General features: G+C 50.2%; 1 protein-coding gene across 3 annotated transcripts in view; it reads left to right on the top strand.

The window, feature by feature from the left end:
- Nucleotides 1-7,884: 7,884 nt before the first annotated feature.
- The window catches only part of LOC138284531 (antizyme inhibitor 2-like), a 142,369-nt gene continuing 132,947 nt past the window's right edge, over nucleotides 7,885-17,306 (top strand). Inside the window, exon 1 of one of the 3 annotated variants that reach the window (XM_069223409.1) lies at nucleotides 7,885-8,103. In XM_069223409.1, coding sequence (XP_069079510.1) covers nucleotides 7,932-8,103 — 172 coding nt within the window. In that variant the 5' untranslated portion in view covers nucleotides 7,885-7,931. Of the gene's footprint in view, nucleotides 8,104-8,165; nucleotides 8,463-17,306 lie in introns of those variants that run through there. The other 2 variants (XM_069223410.1, XM_069223408.1) reach the window with 2 other exon arrangements.

Genomic DNA, 17,306 nt, shown 5'->3' on the forward strand with positions numbered 1-17,306 from the left:
TCTCCGCGGGCCCCCTCATCGGGACACACATACATTGACACTCATGTCTAGTGTAAAAGGTCATTTATTTAGGACAGGATTTAACATAAACATCAATAACTTTGAACTGTATGAAATCCCTCTTGCCCAACTTTAACTTAAAAGCTTCCTTATGCCCTTCCTTCTTTTCCAATGGCTCTCTTCAAATCCCCTCCCCTAGACACTCCCCTATTCCTTTCATGCTCTCCTTGTTTGTAAACAATCCACCCCCCATTCTGATCCTTCACCTCATTTTTCCCCTTGGAAGGGGGGACAAGCCCGCATCTGGCTCTCACCCCTCCCCCATGTCCTGCCACCCAGGAAAACCCATGTGGCGTTTTGCTGCCCCACCCGGCAAACCCCGTTTGCCGCACTGATTTTCCTTATTATTCCCTGATCCACAGATTCTCCCCCCATAAGTTCTCTAGCATCAACCTCAAACCCATCAAATAATACGCATTTCCCAATTGCGATAAGTGCACTCCATCATCCCTGAACAATGTCCCCTCTTGTTCTGTAATATCCTCGTGCCTCAGCACCTTAAGCCCTTGGGCCCAGCAAAATACCCTCATTGCCCTGTTCAACTTTTTCCGAGCCCGCTCAATGGCTCCGTGATTGATTGCCCCTCTCCATACCCGTCTGGGTACAAACTCTGTCCATACCAGACATGTCCCACACAGTTTCCGCTTCAATAGCTCCAAGTCCTTTTGCATGAATTGTATCAATGTGAGCCCTTATTGCCTCACCAAATCATTTTCCCCCAAATGTATCCGCAACAAATCCGGGCATCCCCACTGTGGCAAGTTCCCTGTGATAAATGGGAGTAAACTCCCCCACCTCATTCCGCTCTTTCCCCACCAACGCACTTCGTGGTGTCTGCTGGGCAGTCCCATTGATCTGCTGTAGATTTGTTTTTCAGCTAATTTCGCCGCCCAATGGACGAATGAATGACCGACCAGCCAAGTCACTGTCTTATCGTTCCGCGGTCCGGCCACGCATCCTGCAAAGAAAGAACACTATAACAACTGTGATGCACATCTAAACCACCCCCCCCAACCTGGGTTTCGTTAGGGCCTAACATAACGCTCGCAGCATCTGGATTTCCATCTACCTACTGTATAGCTTTAATCTTAGCCCAGTCCCAACCTAAATGAGCTGCCGCTGTAGCTGCCCCGATCCTAAAGGAATGCGTTCCAAAATCCCCTGCTTGCCGACCAGTCCGGCCCAAAGCCATCCTTAAAACTTGCAACAGCTGATAGCTAGTAAGTTTCTTGCCTGAAGCATGCACGAACACCTCTGTTTCCCCAGCCACTCCCAACTTCTGTTTGAAAATCATCGACTCTCTCACTGGGCATGCTAGTTCATCATCTCCTTCCTCCAACCATACCCACTTTCCTTTTCCAAACTGATCCGTCTTGGACCTCCTGAGCCATATACCCAACCTCCCTTTGTGCATGCAGACCTCTTTCTCCTTCACACCACACTCCCTGCCTATGCCCAACAATTCGGATACCCTAAATGCCCCGAAAAACATCCAGACCATGCACAACCTAAACAGTCCTACTTCGTGCTCATCCGCGCAACATACCGGCAAAACATGCAACAGTTCTTTCAGTATCCCAAAAGTAATGGGCTCTCTTGCCTTATTTTCCACCCCGGCCCTAACCCTGCCCCATCCTTTCAACATTTTTCCTAATAAATCATTACGCGCCGGATCCGTACCAAAGAAAAGCTTCCCATAAAATGAAACACCTGCCAACTTTCCGCCTATCGTGGCTGGGGATAGACCCTCCTTAATCAAAAACAGCACGAAAGGTAAGGCCCGTGCCTCCAAAAGCTCAGACCCCTGAGCCCAGAAATTGCCCTTAAACTCTTCAAAAGATTGAAAATCCAACCATGCGAGCCTGTAACTTCGCCGCGTAGAGACCGCTAAAGACATCTCCACCAGCCCCGAGATCATCATGCCCCCCGCTCCCAAATGTCTGCCGGGACCGCAGTCTTGATGTGCTCCGCTCCTGGCGCCAGCTCGCGAAAACGCCACCACTGTGAACGAGATAGGGAGTCTGCAATCTCGTTGTACACCCCTGGTATGTGTGCAGCTTTAAAGATAACATTGAGAGATAAACATTGCAGCATAAATTGACGTAACAAACGCAAAACTCTTAGGTCTCTGGCCCTCTGTCTGTTTACCAATTCTACTACCGTCATGTTGTCCACCTGGAAAACCACCGTCCTGTTGGCCAGCTCCTGTCCCCAGACTGCCAGTGCCACTAACAATGGAAAGAACTCTAGGAACGCAATGCTCCTCCCTTGTTGTAACCACTGCCGGGGCCATGCCTCCGCGCATCACCTCCCGTCCCAGTAAATGCCAAAACCAGACGCGCCTTCCGCATCTGAAAATATTTGAACCTGCCATACTGCATCCGCATCTCCAAAAGACATTGGTACCCCATTAAACTTTTTTAGGAACACCTCCCATACCCTGATATCCTCCCTCAGGGCCACCGAAACTCTTATCCTATGGTGAGGTAACACTGCCCCTGACATGGACAGTCCGAGTCGTCTACAAAAAGTACGTCCTCCCCTCACTACTCTACATGAAAAGTTGAGATAGCCTAGTAATTTTTGTGCAGTCCGTAACTCCATTTTGTGCAGAGTCCGCACGGATGCAAGGCATTCCAGTATTTCTGTCACTTTTGACGCTGGCAATCTTGCCACCATTAGCTCCGCGTCTAGCTCGATGCCCAAAAAGGTCATGATTGACAGCGGCCCCTCTGTCTTTTCCGGTGCCAATGGCACTCCTGTCTGCTGCATTAGTTTCTGAAAGGCTGCCAAGGCCTGCCCACATACCCCAGATGCAGCTTCCCCTACAAACAAAAAATCACCCAGATAGTGTGTCACTGCCCTGTGGCCACTTGTCTTCACAAAAACCCACTGCAAAAAGGTACTGAAAGTTTTGAATAGCGCGCATAATATCGCGCAACCCATAGGTAGAACCCTGTCCACATATATGGCTCCCTCTAACTGCATGTCTAAAAGGTCAAAATCTGCTGGATGAATTGGTAACAGACGAAAGGCCGACTTTATGTCACATTTTGCCATTTCCGCTTTTAACCCGCACCTCAATACTAATTTCACTGCATCATCCACCGAAGCGTAAATTACCTTGGTATCCTCTTGCGCAATAAAATCATTTACCGACGCCCCCTCCGGCCATGACAGATGGTGTATAAGACGGAACTCGCCTGGCGCTTTTTTGGGTACTACCCCTAAAGGGGATATCATCAAGTGATCCGTTGGCCAGTCAAAAAATGGACCTGCTATTCTCCCAAGTGCTACCTCCTTCTCTAGTTTGTTACGTATTACTTGCGGCTGTTCTTTTGCAGACGACAAATTGTCTGCCCACCGCCCCCGCCGGGGACCTTGGTACCCTACCCTAAAACCATCTCGAAAACCCCATTCCAATTGTCTGGCCCTAGTCGTATCTGGGTACCTGCGCAACCATGGCAACAAAACTTCCAATCTAACTGGTGTAGGACCCTTTTGGCGCAGGAGCTCCTTGTGAGCCTCTTCCTCTCGCCGCCCTCCATTGTTCTGCTGGGCTATTGAGGGAGAAACATTGTATGACTGGATGACGGCCCCGCACTTGGAGCAATTGTGTTTAAACCTACACTGGGCCCGTGAACAGAAACCCTTGTTGAAATTCCAACAAGCCCCTGTGTTAGCCCCCTGTGTTTTTGTAGTATTTCCCACCCCTCCCGAGGCGGGGCGTGCCTGAAAGGGCTTATATGTTACTGGCAGTCTGCTCGCCGTATGAGTGGATGCCGATGCCTGTGCTGATGCCATCCATTGCATCCATAACTCAGGATCTACGTCTCCCCATGGTTTTTCGGGGTTGACGCTCACCCGGGCCCTAAACTCCTCGTCATAGCTTAGCCATGCGAAACCACCAAAATGCATCTGAGCCTTTCTAATAATATCCATGTACTTGAAAAGCGCAATGGCCCTGTCCGGGTATTTTTCGCAGTACATACTGGCAAAAACCAAAAATGCGGACGTCCAATTGTCCATGGTAATGGGAACCCTGGGCCTGCGCGCTAACTCCCACTCCTCTTCCTTGGAGCCTTCCTTGGCCTGTATGTCCCTGTGTAGTAATTTAAAAAGATCTACGTATTCATGTTTCCATATCCTCGCCTTAGTTTTCTCAGCAACATGTGACCCCAAGGGCATGGCCAAACCCATGTACGGGAGACGCTTCTTGTGAGCTCCTCCTTCTTTATCCTCCGCGTTCGTGACCTCCCCTGTGGACAGGCTAACCGTTGTTGTGACATTGGTGGATGCCATCTCCTTGTCCTTGTTCACGTCACCCTTCTGTGTTGCAACCACCCCCGGGGTATCTAACACTGACCCATCTCCCACGCCTATGGATTTGCTCGTGCGTGTCGCCCTATTAGCCTCCCCCCATCACCCCAGACTGACCACCATCTCCTCTTACCGCCAATCGGTTCCTCCACATTGCGCAGTGTTCTCCTTGTCACTCCGCCACGTGGCCTTGCTAGCCTTAAACCTGAGGGCCCTTCGGCCATGACGTCGTCCTGAAAAACAAAAGCAGAGGCAGGGGTTGCGCTGCACTTGCGCCCCCGCACTCCCCCCTTCTTAACCCCGCTCACTTCCTCATCACGTATTTCTCCATCTTCCCACTCTTCCCCATCTTCGTCATAGTCCAATTCCAACTCCTCTTCGCCTACCCAACCTCCTTTGTTTTCCACATACCCTTGTGGTTTGGTTGCCGGTGGTTCTGTTGTACTTTGCCCCACATGGCGTACGCCATCGTGGTAATGCCCCCGCTCCCGCGGTGTAGAGAAGGCTGCCGCAGACCCCTCTATTGCTTCGTACCAACGTGCTTGGGCCGTATTGCGCCCCGTTGGCGCCCCCTTTTTCTTGCCAACCTCTGACGTTGACATCGCACTGCCTCTTCCCACGTGGCCGCCTGAACCACCGGGGCTTCCCAAGCCAACCTGCCCTTCGGCCGCACCAGCCTTTTGAACCTTACCCGCTCCTGTCTGCGGTATCCAGACCCAGCTTCCTGCTCTAGGCCCTGCTGTCTGTACCCCCCTCATGTCTATGACTTCCCTGCCCTTCTTGTTATCCTCGCGCCGCTTCCCCAGCTCTTCCCTGTCCTTGCATAATTGCGCCCACCTGGCCTCCGTTTCCGCCACGGCCCTGCGCTGCTCACGAATTCTGGGTTCCAAGTCCCATGATTCTGTCTGGTCCCAAGTTGCCTGCGCAGCGAGTCCTAAGAACCCCCCCGCACTGGCATCCTCACTTGCCTGATGCTTAGGTATCTTCGCCTGGCGCGGTGCGGGTTTGGCCCGGCCTGCCCCTCCTCTGGGTCTCCCAATGTATTTACCTCTTTTCTTGGCTGGTGGCCCGTGACCCATGAGTAAGTTATTCCCGCTCCTGGGGCAGGACAGGTCCAATGGGGTCTGTATCCCACTGGGGCCCGGCACTGGCTGCTCGATCCCATCCCCTTGTGGCCCAAGGGCTTGCCCTGCCATACTATCCCCGTCCCTGCCTGTGGGCCCCCCACTTAGTGGGCCCGCGCCGCCTATTCCTGTGTCACCTGTGCCCGGGTCCTGTGTGCCCTGAGTCTCCCCGCCGAACATTAGCGGGCTAAACGTGTTAGGGGTGTCTGGCCGCGCCTCTGGGGCCTGTTCTTGTCTCACTGGGACTTCGTCTTTGTCCCCCTCCGAATCCTGCGACTCACATGCTGCGATTGCCGCCTCTACACCGCTTGATGCGGCCCGTGTTGGACGTGTCATGCCCACCCAGGCCTGGTCTAGTACCCCGGGCCTGAGCAAGTCAGCCCGTCCGGCCTCGCCCAGGACCCGGAGCGCCGCCCTGACAGCCTCCGCATCATGACTGTTAGCCATGTCCCCAACTACAACTCCCCTTGATGCCTCACCTGTTTGAAAAAAAAACTAAGAATTTTTTTTTATATATATGCGGGCACCTGCTGCTGTGGCCCCTAAACCCTGTGTTGTGGCCCGTGCACCCACTTGCCTGTGTGTCTCCGGCTACTGACCTCCCCCGGTGTCTCCTGGTTTCCCAAAAATTACGCAGGGCCCACCCAGGCGCTGCGGTCTATGAGGCCCTTGGGGCCTAGCCCGGTTGCACACTGCCACTGCGCGCTTAAAAGCGCGTGTTTAATTTCGTGTGGCTCCTCCGGCGTCTATGCCGGCAATTGTGGTAATCTGTAAGGGGGGGGGAGAGAGAGGGGAGCACTAACGCCCCCGGTGCTTCTTATGCCGCCTCGCGGCTGTAAACTCGGATTCTTCCCGGGGCCGGAGGCGCCTCTGCGCTCTCACCGAGCCTGCTGGGGTGCACCCCAGGGGCGCGTCCGGGTCCGCGTGTAAAGAAAACTGCTGGGCCGACGCCCACTCGCCCTCCTGTGCCCGGCCCCCGCGCACCCACCCTTAGCAGCGCTCACCTCCACCCCGAAAGGACCAAACCGGGAGAGCCCAACCCGGTCCCCGCCTACGCGCTGCCGCGGCGCCCTAACCTGGCCTGGGCCCTGACTGGGGTCACTTGCCTCCCTGCTTTCCTGCCCTCAAACGCCTTCCTCCCTCTATGGTCGGCCCGGAAAGAGGCCGACCCCACCCCTCCACCCCCTTTTAACCTAAACCCTAAACCCTAAACCCACCCCCACTTACCTGTCCACCAATCCTGGCGCACCCGCGCCACTTCCTGCTGTCCCGAACAGACCCGCGGAGAGACTAGAGCGAGTCTCTCTCTCTCCGCGGGCCCCCTCATCGGGGCAGGGAAACACAGGCTCTGGTGCAGTGAGAGACAGACACGCTATAGGGAGACAGACAGAAAGACGCAGGAGGAGGTTCACTTTGACAGAACCAAAGAGCAGCAGACACCGATGTAGTGGCAAGGAGAAAAACACCATATCAGGAGAGAGGCAGACATGGACACTGGGTCGGAGTCACACACAGAGTGTGGCAAGAAGAAACAGACACTGCAGACAACAATCACGCCAGGACAGGAAGATGTATAAACTTGCACGTGAAACGTGAACGAGCGAAATGGTAGACACAAATAGTGGCATAAGAAGACGAAGAGAGACAAACGCAAACACTAGAATAAAAAAAACACAGACATGGGACAGGAAAACATGGACATTGGTGAAGGAAGACACAGTTGCTGTGGCAGGAAGACAGAGACTGTGTGACAGAGACATAATTGATGTATACATAAGAGATGTATACACTGGGGCTTGGAGGTGTGAACTCTGGGACTGGGCCTGGGCGACTGTAGTATTAATGATCGCAGACTCCGTTCTTCTTTTCCAGGTGACTTTAATTTACCTTGAAGGGCATATATAGTACACTAGCCCAGAATCCTCACCCAACATTCTATTCATCTCTTATAACACTATCAAATGTAACACATTCCACATTGCTCGCGCCTACAGTCCAATACTTGCTCGTCACTACAGCGACAGGAAGGCATGTTACCTGATATAACAGCATCATTGGCCGTGGAGGAGACTGCAGCCACGGCCGCGTGCCAGGGACACTGCGGTAGGAACACACGAGCCTGCGTTGCTCGCCTCTCCAGCCATCCCCACCGGGCGTGGAACGCTGCTATGCTGAGACACCAGACACCACCTTGGGAACACTAGCCATTCCGCTCCATAAATAGCCTGTGGCGTAGAGGTCACCTGCGATGTTGCATTAAACTAGGAACTGTGAAGTTCACGCTCGTGTTGTGTGTATTTTGGAGGTGTCTGTAAGCTTTGTAGCTCACAGACACCAACCACAACACACTCAGCACGGGCCTCAACACGACATGTCTAATAACCGGAGAGAAGTATCACACCATGGGAAGAGAGGGCGGAAACCGAGATGTCGGCGGCTGTAAATAGCCTCTCGAGGCCGTGCCGCTGGCCCTCGCGTGCCTCACGCACGTGCGCATGTTTGTCCCTCTGTGATCGCTTCACGCGCAGTTCCCCAGTGGTGTGGTGCTGTCCCACGGAGGCCTTCGGTGGAGTCGTGACAACTCGGAGGAAGGGCTCAGGTTGGTATCGGGGTACAGGGCTGCAGCGACGGGGAGGGGCGCAGCAGAGGTGTCACTGGGAGCGGGGGCCTGAGGGAACAGCTCCACTCCAGGCCCTTTCTTTTACAAATCGTCGTCTTCGGCTGGGTAACTTAATCAACCGTACCGCAGAAGCGAAGAAGAAGTACAACTCCCAGAAGGCTTTATGTTCGTAAATGGAAACCGCCTTCTAGAGTGCAGCATCACTGGTGAAGTGGAGGCATCGTCTAGGTCGAGATGTGAATCTATCAAGAATGTTCCCCGTGGTTCGGGACCCATAGCCTGGGCACTGTGTGTGCGAGGACTTTGGGGGCAGCAAGGATTCCGAGTAGCGGTCGCCGGTCAGTACCTTGGTGTATTATGAATAGGGCTCCTGTTTTTTATTATGGTATTTTTTTTTTCAACATTTCCGTCTTTCAATTATCCATATTTATTTTTTGGTCATCTTACTGGTATTTATCCGTATTTATTTTGTGTTTAGAGAGTAAATGGAGTTGTACACTCATACTTTGATGTCTGCTGCGTTTTAGCAAATTAAGCCGCCAAATATAACAACATTATACCCACACGTAAATATTACCATTATAATTCATATGTATGTTAACATAAGCTTATATTTAAGGAATGCTCATCCTGTTTTTCTAACTCTCCGTGCTGTCTATCTGCGCAGCAGTTGACCTGGAATTCGTAAAAGACAGCATGGCGAATCACTCACAAGAAGCACAATTTTCAGTATTTTTTCACTTTAAAAAATAAATACCGATAGGAAACGCATTGTTTTCTGTCTGTTTTTATCTGTAAAAATCAGTAAAAACGGAAAACTGGGAGCCTTAATTATGAAATGGAGGAAACGCCACTGTAGCGAGGTTGGCTCTTAGGGTGGGGTAGCAGCCTATGTAGAGTTACTGTCCACTGGTGGAGCCATGGGCATAGCAGCATAGCTGTCAAATTTTCCAGGTCCCTAGGTAACTAGTTAGGCCCTTCCAAGCTTTTCTTAGAATTCTGTGACAGGTACTCTTATTTTGCTCAGTATAAAACTAGGACTACAAATCCCAGAATTTCCACAAAAAGCCAGGACTAGCCTAACAAGCCACATATTAAACTTGGAAACTTAACAGCTATGCAGAAAGGCCGTGTGTGTGTGTGGTGGGGGGAGGGGTGACACAGAGTGCTCAAAGCTGCCAAGTTTCCTAGGTCCATGCATGATGTGCTGGTCCAATCCAGGTTTTTTTCTTTGAAATCTGAGACTTGTAGTCCTGGTTTCATATTGGAATAAACAAAACTACAAGTCGCAGAATTCAAAGAAAAAACTTGGACTGAAGCAGCAGATCACACATGGACCTGGGAAACTTGGCAGGGCTGCTAAAGGTGAAACTGTGGGTGCAGCTCGAATGTCACTAAAGGCCTGGTTGCGTTACTTGGATTGCACTCCATGGGTGCGAGAATATAGCTCTAGAGCAGCGGGATACATAGTACAGCCCGTGGGCCGCCAGTGACCCCGCAGACCTTCCTTGGCGGCCAGCAGACCTTCCGGTGCTATTACTATCAAAACCACGCATGATTGTCACCGACACAAAAGAGGGCCGCCGGAGCATGTGCGATAGAAGCATCGCTGCTCCAGGGGCCCTATTCTGTTTTTACTGGAGCCGTTGTGATGTCACACGCTTACACTGGCGGGAAGCAAAAGCCCTTTAAACAGCAGACTTTTACGGGGTCTTTTGGAAGTTTCCTTCGCTGCCAGCAGCCTGATTTGTGCACTTCGCCTGCAGTCAGCCCTCTCTGCAGAAGTGCTCCTGGGACCACCTCCTGCAAAGGTAAGCCAGCAGAAAAGTTTTTACAGCCCCGTAGGGATCGAGGAGGTACCGGATGTACAGAAAAGGGGGTGTCAGGAAGTCATATCTTTGTTGGGCGTACAGGGCTTGTGAGGAAATGTTATCAGTGTTAACCGGTGTTTATGTGGCAGCAACTATTAGCTTCAAACCATTTGCTCAGACGCTGTTGCATATCATAGTCATGCATTACATAATGTATTAGATACCCCAGCTTGTACTGACAGCCTTTCCGATCACATAGCTCAGGTGCGGTGAGTTCTACACAGGTAAGTAATTCCAAGAGAGGTATCATTTTGTGTTTTTTTGTCCACATGTCTTTCAATATTGTGCTGGTCAAACCTAAGCAGCAGGTCTATTATTTATTGATTTATTTTTTTGTTACAGAGCCAGGGCTGTTGAAAACATCTTAAATAATACATTTGCATATCTGGCCCGTGGCCTGGCATGGCACTTGAGTATAGCAAAACCTCTCGGAGTGCTTTGCCTTACTGGGTTTCTGTTGTTTCCTCACTCCTAGCTGGTTCTAGTTAAAAGCTGCCTTTTAAAAAAATGAATACCTATAACCAGCAGTGGTGGCTTGCGGGAGGGAAAAGGGGCGGGACGGCAAATGAAGGGGGGGACAGAATATAATATATTTTTTAAAACGTACGTTTGCCAAATGCAGGGCATGGAAGGAGGCACATACAGATAATGGGCTCTTCACCTCCACCACAATGCAGTGGTTAATTTGTAAATGAAAACGTGCCAGTGCTCAAAGCCCTCCTAATACCAGATTACAGAACACTAATAAAGTGTAAAATAAGTTTTTAGTACGTCTTCCTTTGACATACCTATTTTGCAGACTCAGATAAACCTGTGCTGCATTGGGCCTGTGCTGAATATCCAATTCACAAGGATTACCATGCTATGCATTTTAAGATTACTATTGTCTGATAAAAAATTTTTTTTTCAAAATGCCCTAGGTTTGTAGTTACATCTTGCTTCAAAATACAGCATTGTCTAGCAATGTTTTGAAAAGGGGGGGGGGTGGTTGTGCCCCCCTAGTAGCCCCGCCCACTACCCCACCCCCCACTTGCTGGCCCATCAGTGCGGCCCTTGGCCACAAACCATACCACAAACCATACTGCAATTAATGGCCCCCGAGAAAAAGTTTGTGAGTACCCATGCTATAGAGCAATGAAATAGGAGGAGCGAAGAGGGGTCAGAACAAGCATTGGCAAAGTCAATACGTCTCACCTATACAGGAGCTATTGGATTTGGCAATGTGTTTTGCCATGTTCTGCACCAGTGTGGCTGCTGTTCAGCATGGCCAAATGTTAGTGGCGTGGAGTGTCAGGGTGGAGTGGGGGAGTAGGGTGTCATAGAGTAGATGTGTTGGAGTGTCAGAGTGGAGTAGGGGGAGTACAGTGTCATAGAGGGGAGTAGAGTTCAGCGGTTGAGTGGCAGAGAGTGTCGTAGAGTGGAGTAGGTGAGGCGGAATAAGGCGGAATAGGTTGGAGTGGATTGAGGTAGTGGAGTGAACTGCATTGAAGGAGAGAGGGGTGGATTGGACTGGGGTAGAGTTAGTTGGATTGGTGTGAGGTGGATTTGATTGGAGTAGGTTGGATTGAAATGGGGTGAGGTGGATTGGATTGGGGTGGATTTGAGTAATGTGGATTAAATTGAATTGGGTTAGGTGGTTTGGAGTGGGGTGGATTGAATTGGGGTGCGTGGTTTGGAGTGGAGTGGATTGAATTGAAGTGGGTGGATATGATTCAGGATTGGAGTAGAGTGGGGTGGAGTGGATTCGAGTGGGGTGGATTGAAGTGGGGTGGGGTAGATTGGATTGAGGTGGTGTTGTGGGATGGACTGGTTTGGGATGGAGTGGGGTGGGGTGGCTTAGATTGAATTGGGGTGGATTTAAATGGGGTTGATTGGAGTGGGGTGGATTGCATTGAGGTGGGGTGGGGTGGATTGGATTGGCATCGCATGGGACGAACTAGATTGAGTGGAGTGAATTGGAGTAGGGTGGGTTGGATGGATTGGGGTGGACTGAACTGGGATGGGGTGGATTGGATTGGGGTTAGATTGTAGTGGGGTGGGTTGAAGTGTAGTGGATTGGATTGGCGTGGGGTGGATTAACGTGTGGTGGATTGGAGTGGGGTAGGCTGGATGGATGGGACTGGAGTGCGGTGGACTGACCTGGTGTGAGATGGATTGGACTGTGGTAGATTGGAGTGGGATGGAGTGGATTGACATGGGGTGCAGTGGATTGGGGTGGAGTGGCTTGGAGTGGGGAAGATTGGATGAGGGTGATTCGAACTGGAGTGGATTGGACTGGGTGAATCCGATTAGGTGGCTCGGATTTGAGTGGAGTGGACTGGAGTGACCTGGATTGGATTGAGTGTGGTGATTTAGATTGGGCTGGATTGGATAAGACTGGGGCGGATTGGATTGGATTGGGGTGGGGTGAATTGTGGGGGTGGATTGGAGTGTGGTGGATTGTGATGGGTTGGGGTGGGTTGGATTGGAGTGTGGTGAAATAGATTGGTGTGGGGTGGATTGATTGGAGTGGGGTGAATTGGATTGGAGTCAGGTAGATTAAGGTGATCTGGAGTGGGGTGGATTGGACTGAAGTAGGGTGAATTCATGTGGACTGGATTAGATTGGAGTGGGGTGGATTAAAGTGGACTGTATTGAAGTGGGATGGATTGGGGTGGTGTGGATGGCTTGGATTAGAGTGAGGTGGATTGGGTAACAGTGGACGTGATTGGAGTAGGATGGATTGGAGTGGGCTGGAATTGATTTGAGTGGGTGGACTGGTTTGGGTTGGATTGAATTGGAGTGGGGTAGGTTGGACTGGAGTATGGTGGGCTGGACTGGAGTGGGGTGGGCTGGATTGGCCTGGAGTGGGGTGAACTGAAGTGGGATGGGTGGATTCGACTGGATTGGAGTGAATTGGGGTAGACTGAGTTAGGGTGGGGTGGACTGGGGTGAGGTGCATTGGATTGGAGTGAGGTAGATTGGACTGGGCTGGATTGGGGTGGTTTTGGATTGAAGTGGGGCAGATTGTTTTGGATTGGAGTGGGGCAGACTGGAGTGGGTTGGATTGGATTGGTGTGGTGGATTGGAGTGGGATGAAATGGAGACAGGGCAGATTGTTTTGGATTGGAAGGGCAAACGCTCGCAGGCTCGACCGTAAAAAGGGCAATTTAGACCTGTTCACTAATGGACGGTTCTCTTTATTGCCATCCATGTGTGGTAAACAAACAAGATGGCTACTTCTGGGCAGGGTGTGGCCTGAAAGGGAGAGGTTGCTGCTTCTTCTTGGAGTAGAAGAGCGCAGGTGTTTGTCAGATATGAGATGGATGGTGAGGAGCAGAAGAAGGTCCGGCATCCGCCCTCCCTTCTGTTTTCTAGATCCAAGCCTGGAATAGGTGTGTGAGTGTTGCATTCAGCAGAAGAGACCTGCTGGATAGGGTGCTGTGTCCAGGGGGAAACATGGGTTGGGGGTGGGGCTCACTTACACAGGACCTCCCTGCGGGTGGGTGGAATGCTGTTTAAGAAATCCTTATCAGTATGGTGCCCGCAGATACTTCTACAGCCGTCCTCACTCACCAGAGCAATCATATCATCCCTCTATAGGCCTCCTTCCGACCGCCAATGTCCTCCTCATTTGTCAATGCTGACTGACACCAATCTGCGCCTCCACTTGACTCATACACATCCTCAGACCCTCCCAGTCATACACCTAGCTCCTTTCTGTGAACCTCAGTTTTTAATAGCAAGTAGGTCCAGCAGCAATATACAAGTGCTCCCTATTAGTAAAAAAGACAAGCAGTGGCAAAGACAATAGTTCTCGCCTATGCAATGTTTCAGCCATGTTGCACACCAGTGTGGCTGCTGTTCGTCATGGCTAACATTTAGTAGCATAAAGGAGAGTGGCCTGGAGTGGAGTGTTATGGAGTGGTGTAGAGAGTCGTGGAGTGGTGTAGAGTTGAGTTGAATGACATGCAGCTTCATGGAATGGCATAGTGTTGTGGAGGTAGTAGAGAGTCGTAGAATGTAAGGGCGTAGAGTGTTGTATAGTTGAGTTTCGTGGAGTAGAGTGTCAAGGTGGATAAGATTGGCATAAAATGTATTTGCAAAGAGGATTGTAGAGTGGTACAAAGGGTAGAGTATTGTAGAACAGAGTGATGTAGAGTGTAGTAGATTGTCATGGAGTGGCATAGAGTAGTGTAGTACAGTGTAATGGCGTGGAGTAGAGTTTAATGTAGTAGCACATCAAAGAGTTTCCTGAAGTAGAGTGGCCTAGAGTGAAGTGGTGTAAATTGCGTTGATGCAGAGTAGTTGGTGCAGGCTGCAGTCACGTAGAGTGCACTTGTTTTGAGTAAAATGGTGTAGAATGCATTGCCGTAGAATGCAGTGACAGTGTAGTGGCGCAGCATGGACTGAAGTGGCGTAGAGTGCAATGGTGGAGATTGGAGTGACGCAGGGTAGAGTAGTGCAGGGTGGAATAGAGTGGCGTAGAGTGCAATGGTGTAGAATAGATTGTTTCAAAGTAGAGTGAAGTGGTGCAGGGTAGAGTGCAGAGGTGTACAGTAGAGTGGCATAGAGCGCAGTATTACAGTGGTGTAGAGTGCAGTGGTGGGTACTGCAGAGTAGATTAGAAGGGCATAAAGTGTAGTGGTGGAGAGTGCAGTAGAGTGGTGCAGGGTGCAATGGTGCAGAGTAGAGTACAGTGGCATGGACTGCAATGGTGCAGAGTAGCGTAGAGTTCAGTGACGGAGATTGCAGTATTGCAGAGTAGAGTGTCAGAGTGCAGTGGCATAGAGGCATTGGCATTGAGTGCAATGGCATAGAGCAGAGTGTTGTAGAATGCTGTAGAGAGCAATGGCACACAGTACAGTAGTGCAGAGTAAAATAGAATGGCGTAGAGTGCAGTGACATAGAGCTCTATGGTGTAGAGTGGTGTAGCATACAGTGGCGTAGAGTGCACTAGTTTTGGGTAAAGTGGTGTAGAGTACATTGGCACAGAGTGCAGTGGCTTAGAGTAGAGTGGCATAGAGTACATTAGAGTGGAGTGGCATACAGTGGACTGGTGCAGGGTAGAGTGGAGTGGCATAGAGTAGTGGCATAGAGTGCACTGGAGTAGAGTGGCCTAGACTGGAGAGGTGCAGAGTGCAGTAGTGTAGAGTACAGTAGTATAGAGTGTAGTGGCATAGAGTGGTGCAGCAGCATAAAGTGCAGTGGCACAGAGTAGAGTGGCATAGATTTCAGTGGTGGAGAGTGCAGTGTTGAAGAGTAGAGTGGCATAGAATAAGGTGGTGCGGAGTAAAGGGGCATAAAGAGCAGTGGTGCAGAGTATAGTGGTGCAGAGTAAAATAGAGTGGAGTTGAGTTCAGTGGCGGAGAGTGTTGCAGAGTAGAGTATAGTGCATACAGCATGGGGCGAAGAGTGTATTGGTTTTGAGTAAAGTGGTGTGCAGTGCAATGGCATAGAGTGGAGTGGTGTACAGTGCAGTGGCATTGAGCAGTGTGCTGAAGAGGAGAGTGAGGTGGCACAGGGTAGATTTCAGTAGCATAGAGTGGAGTGATGTAGAGTAGAACAGCAAAGAGTGGAATAGTGTAGAGTGCAGTGGAATAGAGTAGACTGTTTCAGAGTAGAGCGAAGTGGCATAGAGCAGAGTGCAGAGCTGTAGAGTGCAAGGGTGCAAAGTAGATTAGAGTGGCTTAGCGTGGATTGGTGTAGAGTGCAGTGGCATAGAGCAGTGTGCTGAAGAGTAGAGTCAGGTGGTGTAGGGTAGATTTCAGTAGCATAGAGTGGAGTGATGTAGAGTAGAACAGCAAAGAGTAGAATTCTGTAGAGTGCAGTGGAATAAAGTAGACTGTTTCAGAGTAGAGCGAAGGGGCATAGAGTGCAGTGGCATAGAGCAGAGTGCAGAGCTGTAGAGTGCAAGGGTGCAAAGTAGATTAGAGTGGCTTAGCGTGGACTGGTGTAGAGTGCAGTGGCATAGAGTGAAGAGATGTAGAGTGCCGTAGAGTTTAGTGACGTACAGTGTATTGGCATAGAGTGCAGTAGAGTGGCATAGAATAGCGTGGTACAGAGTACAGTGCAGTGGCATAGAGTGCAGTGGTGCAGAGTAGAGTGGTGGAAAGTTCAGTGGTGAAAAGTGCAGTGTTGCAGAGCAGAGTGGAGTGGTGCAGGATAGAGTGCAGTGCTGTAAAGTTGAGTGATGCAGAGTGGAGTGGCATAGAGTACAGTAGTATAGAATGCATTGGCATAGAGTGCCTCAGAGTAGAGTACGGTAGCTTGAGTGCAGTCGCATAGAGTAAAGTGGCATAGAGTTCAGTGGCAGAGAGTGCAGTGTTGTAGAGTAGACTGTTGTAGTGTGTAGTAGCTTACAGTAGAATGGCATAGAGTGCAGTAATGTAGAGTGGCGCAGTTTACAACAGTGATGTACAGTGCAGTGACAGATTACAATGGTGTAGAGTTCAATGGCATAGAGTGTTGTAGAGTAGAGTATAGTGTGGTAGAGTGCAGTAGATAGGGATAGAGTGCATTAATTGTGAGTAAAGATGTGTAGATTGCATTGGCATAGAGTGCAGTAGTTAGAGTAGAGTGCAGTGAAACAGTGGTACAGAGTAGAGTGATGCAGTGTAGATTGCAATGGTGCAGAGTGCAGTGGCGCAGAGTGGATTGTCTCAGAATAGAGTGAAGTGGTGTAAAGTGGAGTGGTGCAGGGTACAGTGCAGAAACCTAGAGTGCAGGGGTGCACATTAGACTAGAGTGGCGTAGAGTGGATTGACAGAGTGCTCTACAGTGAAGTGGTACAGAGTACAGTGCATTGGTGAAGAGTGTGCTGGCACAGAGTGCAGTGTTGCAGAGAAGAATGGCATAGAGTGGAGTAGTGCGAGTGGCAAAGACTGGAGTGGTGTAGAGTGCAGTGACGAAGTTTGCAGTGCTGCATAGTAGAGTGGAACAGAGTGCATAGGCATAGACTGGAGTGATGCAGAGTAGAAAGGCATAGAGTGAATGGTGCAGAAACAAGGGCATTGGTGCAGAGAAGAGTGCAGTGGTGTGGAGTATGCATTGTGAGGTAGCAAACTGCTATTACAGACAACACATCTACAATTGAAATGACCATTACATTTTCACAGACACACACTTTTATTGATAAAAGTATGCAGCAGACACACACTAATGTATGGAAAAGGCATCACCTAGTGTCTTGATGTGTTTTGGTAATATTCAAAATTTATTTACACCACATTTCAGAACTACAAAAAAATAAGCTTAATTTTTACTTTCCCCATTCAATGGGCAGAATGCTTTCCCAGGGAAGATTTCTGAATTTTCCCCAAAATGTTGCTA

The sequence above is a fragment of the Pleurodeles waltl genome, chromosome 3_1 (genome assembly GCF_031143425.1).
Source record: "Pleurodeles waltl isolate 20211129_DDA chromosome 3_1, aPleWal1.hap1.20221129, whole genome shotgun sequence".
NCBI classification, from domain to species: Eukaryota; Metazoa; Chordata; class Amphibia; order Caudata; family Salamandridae; genus Pleurodeles; species Pleurodeles waltl.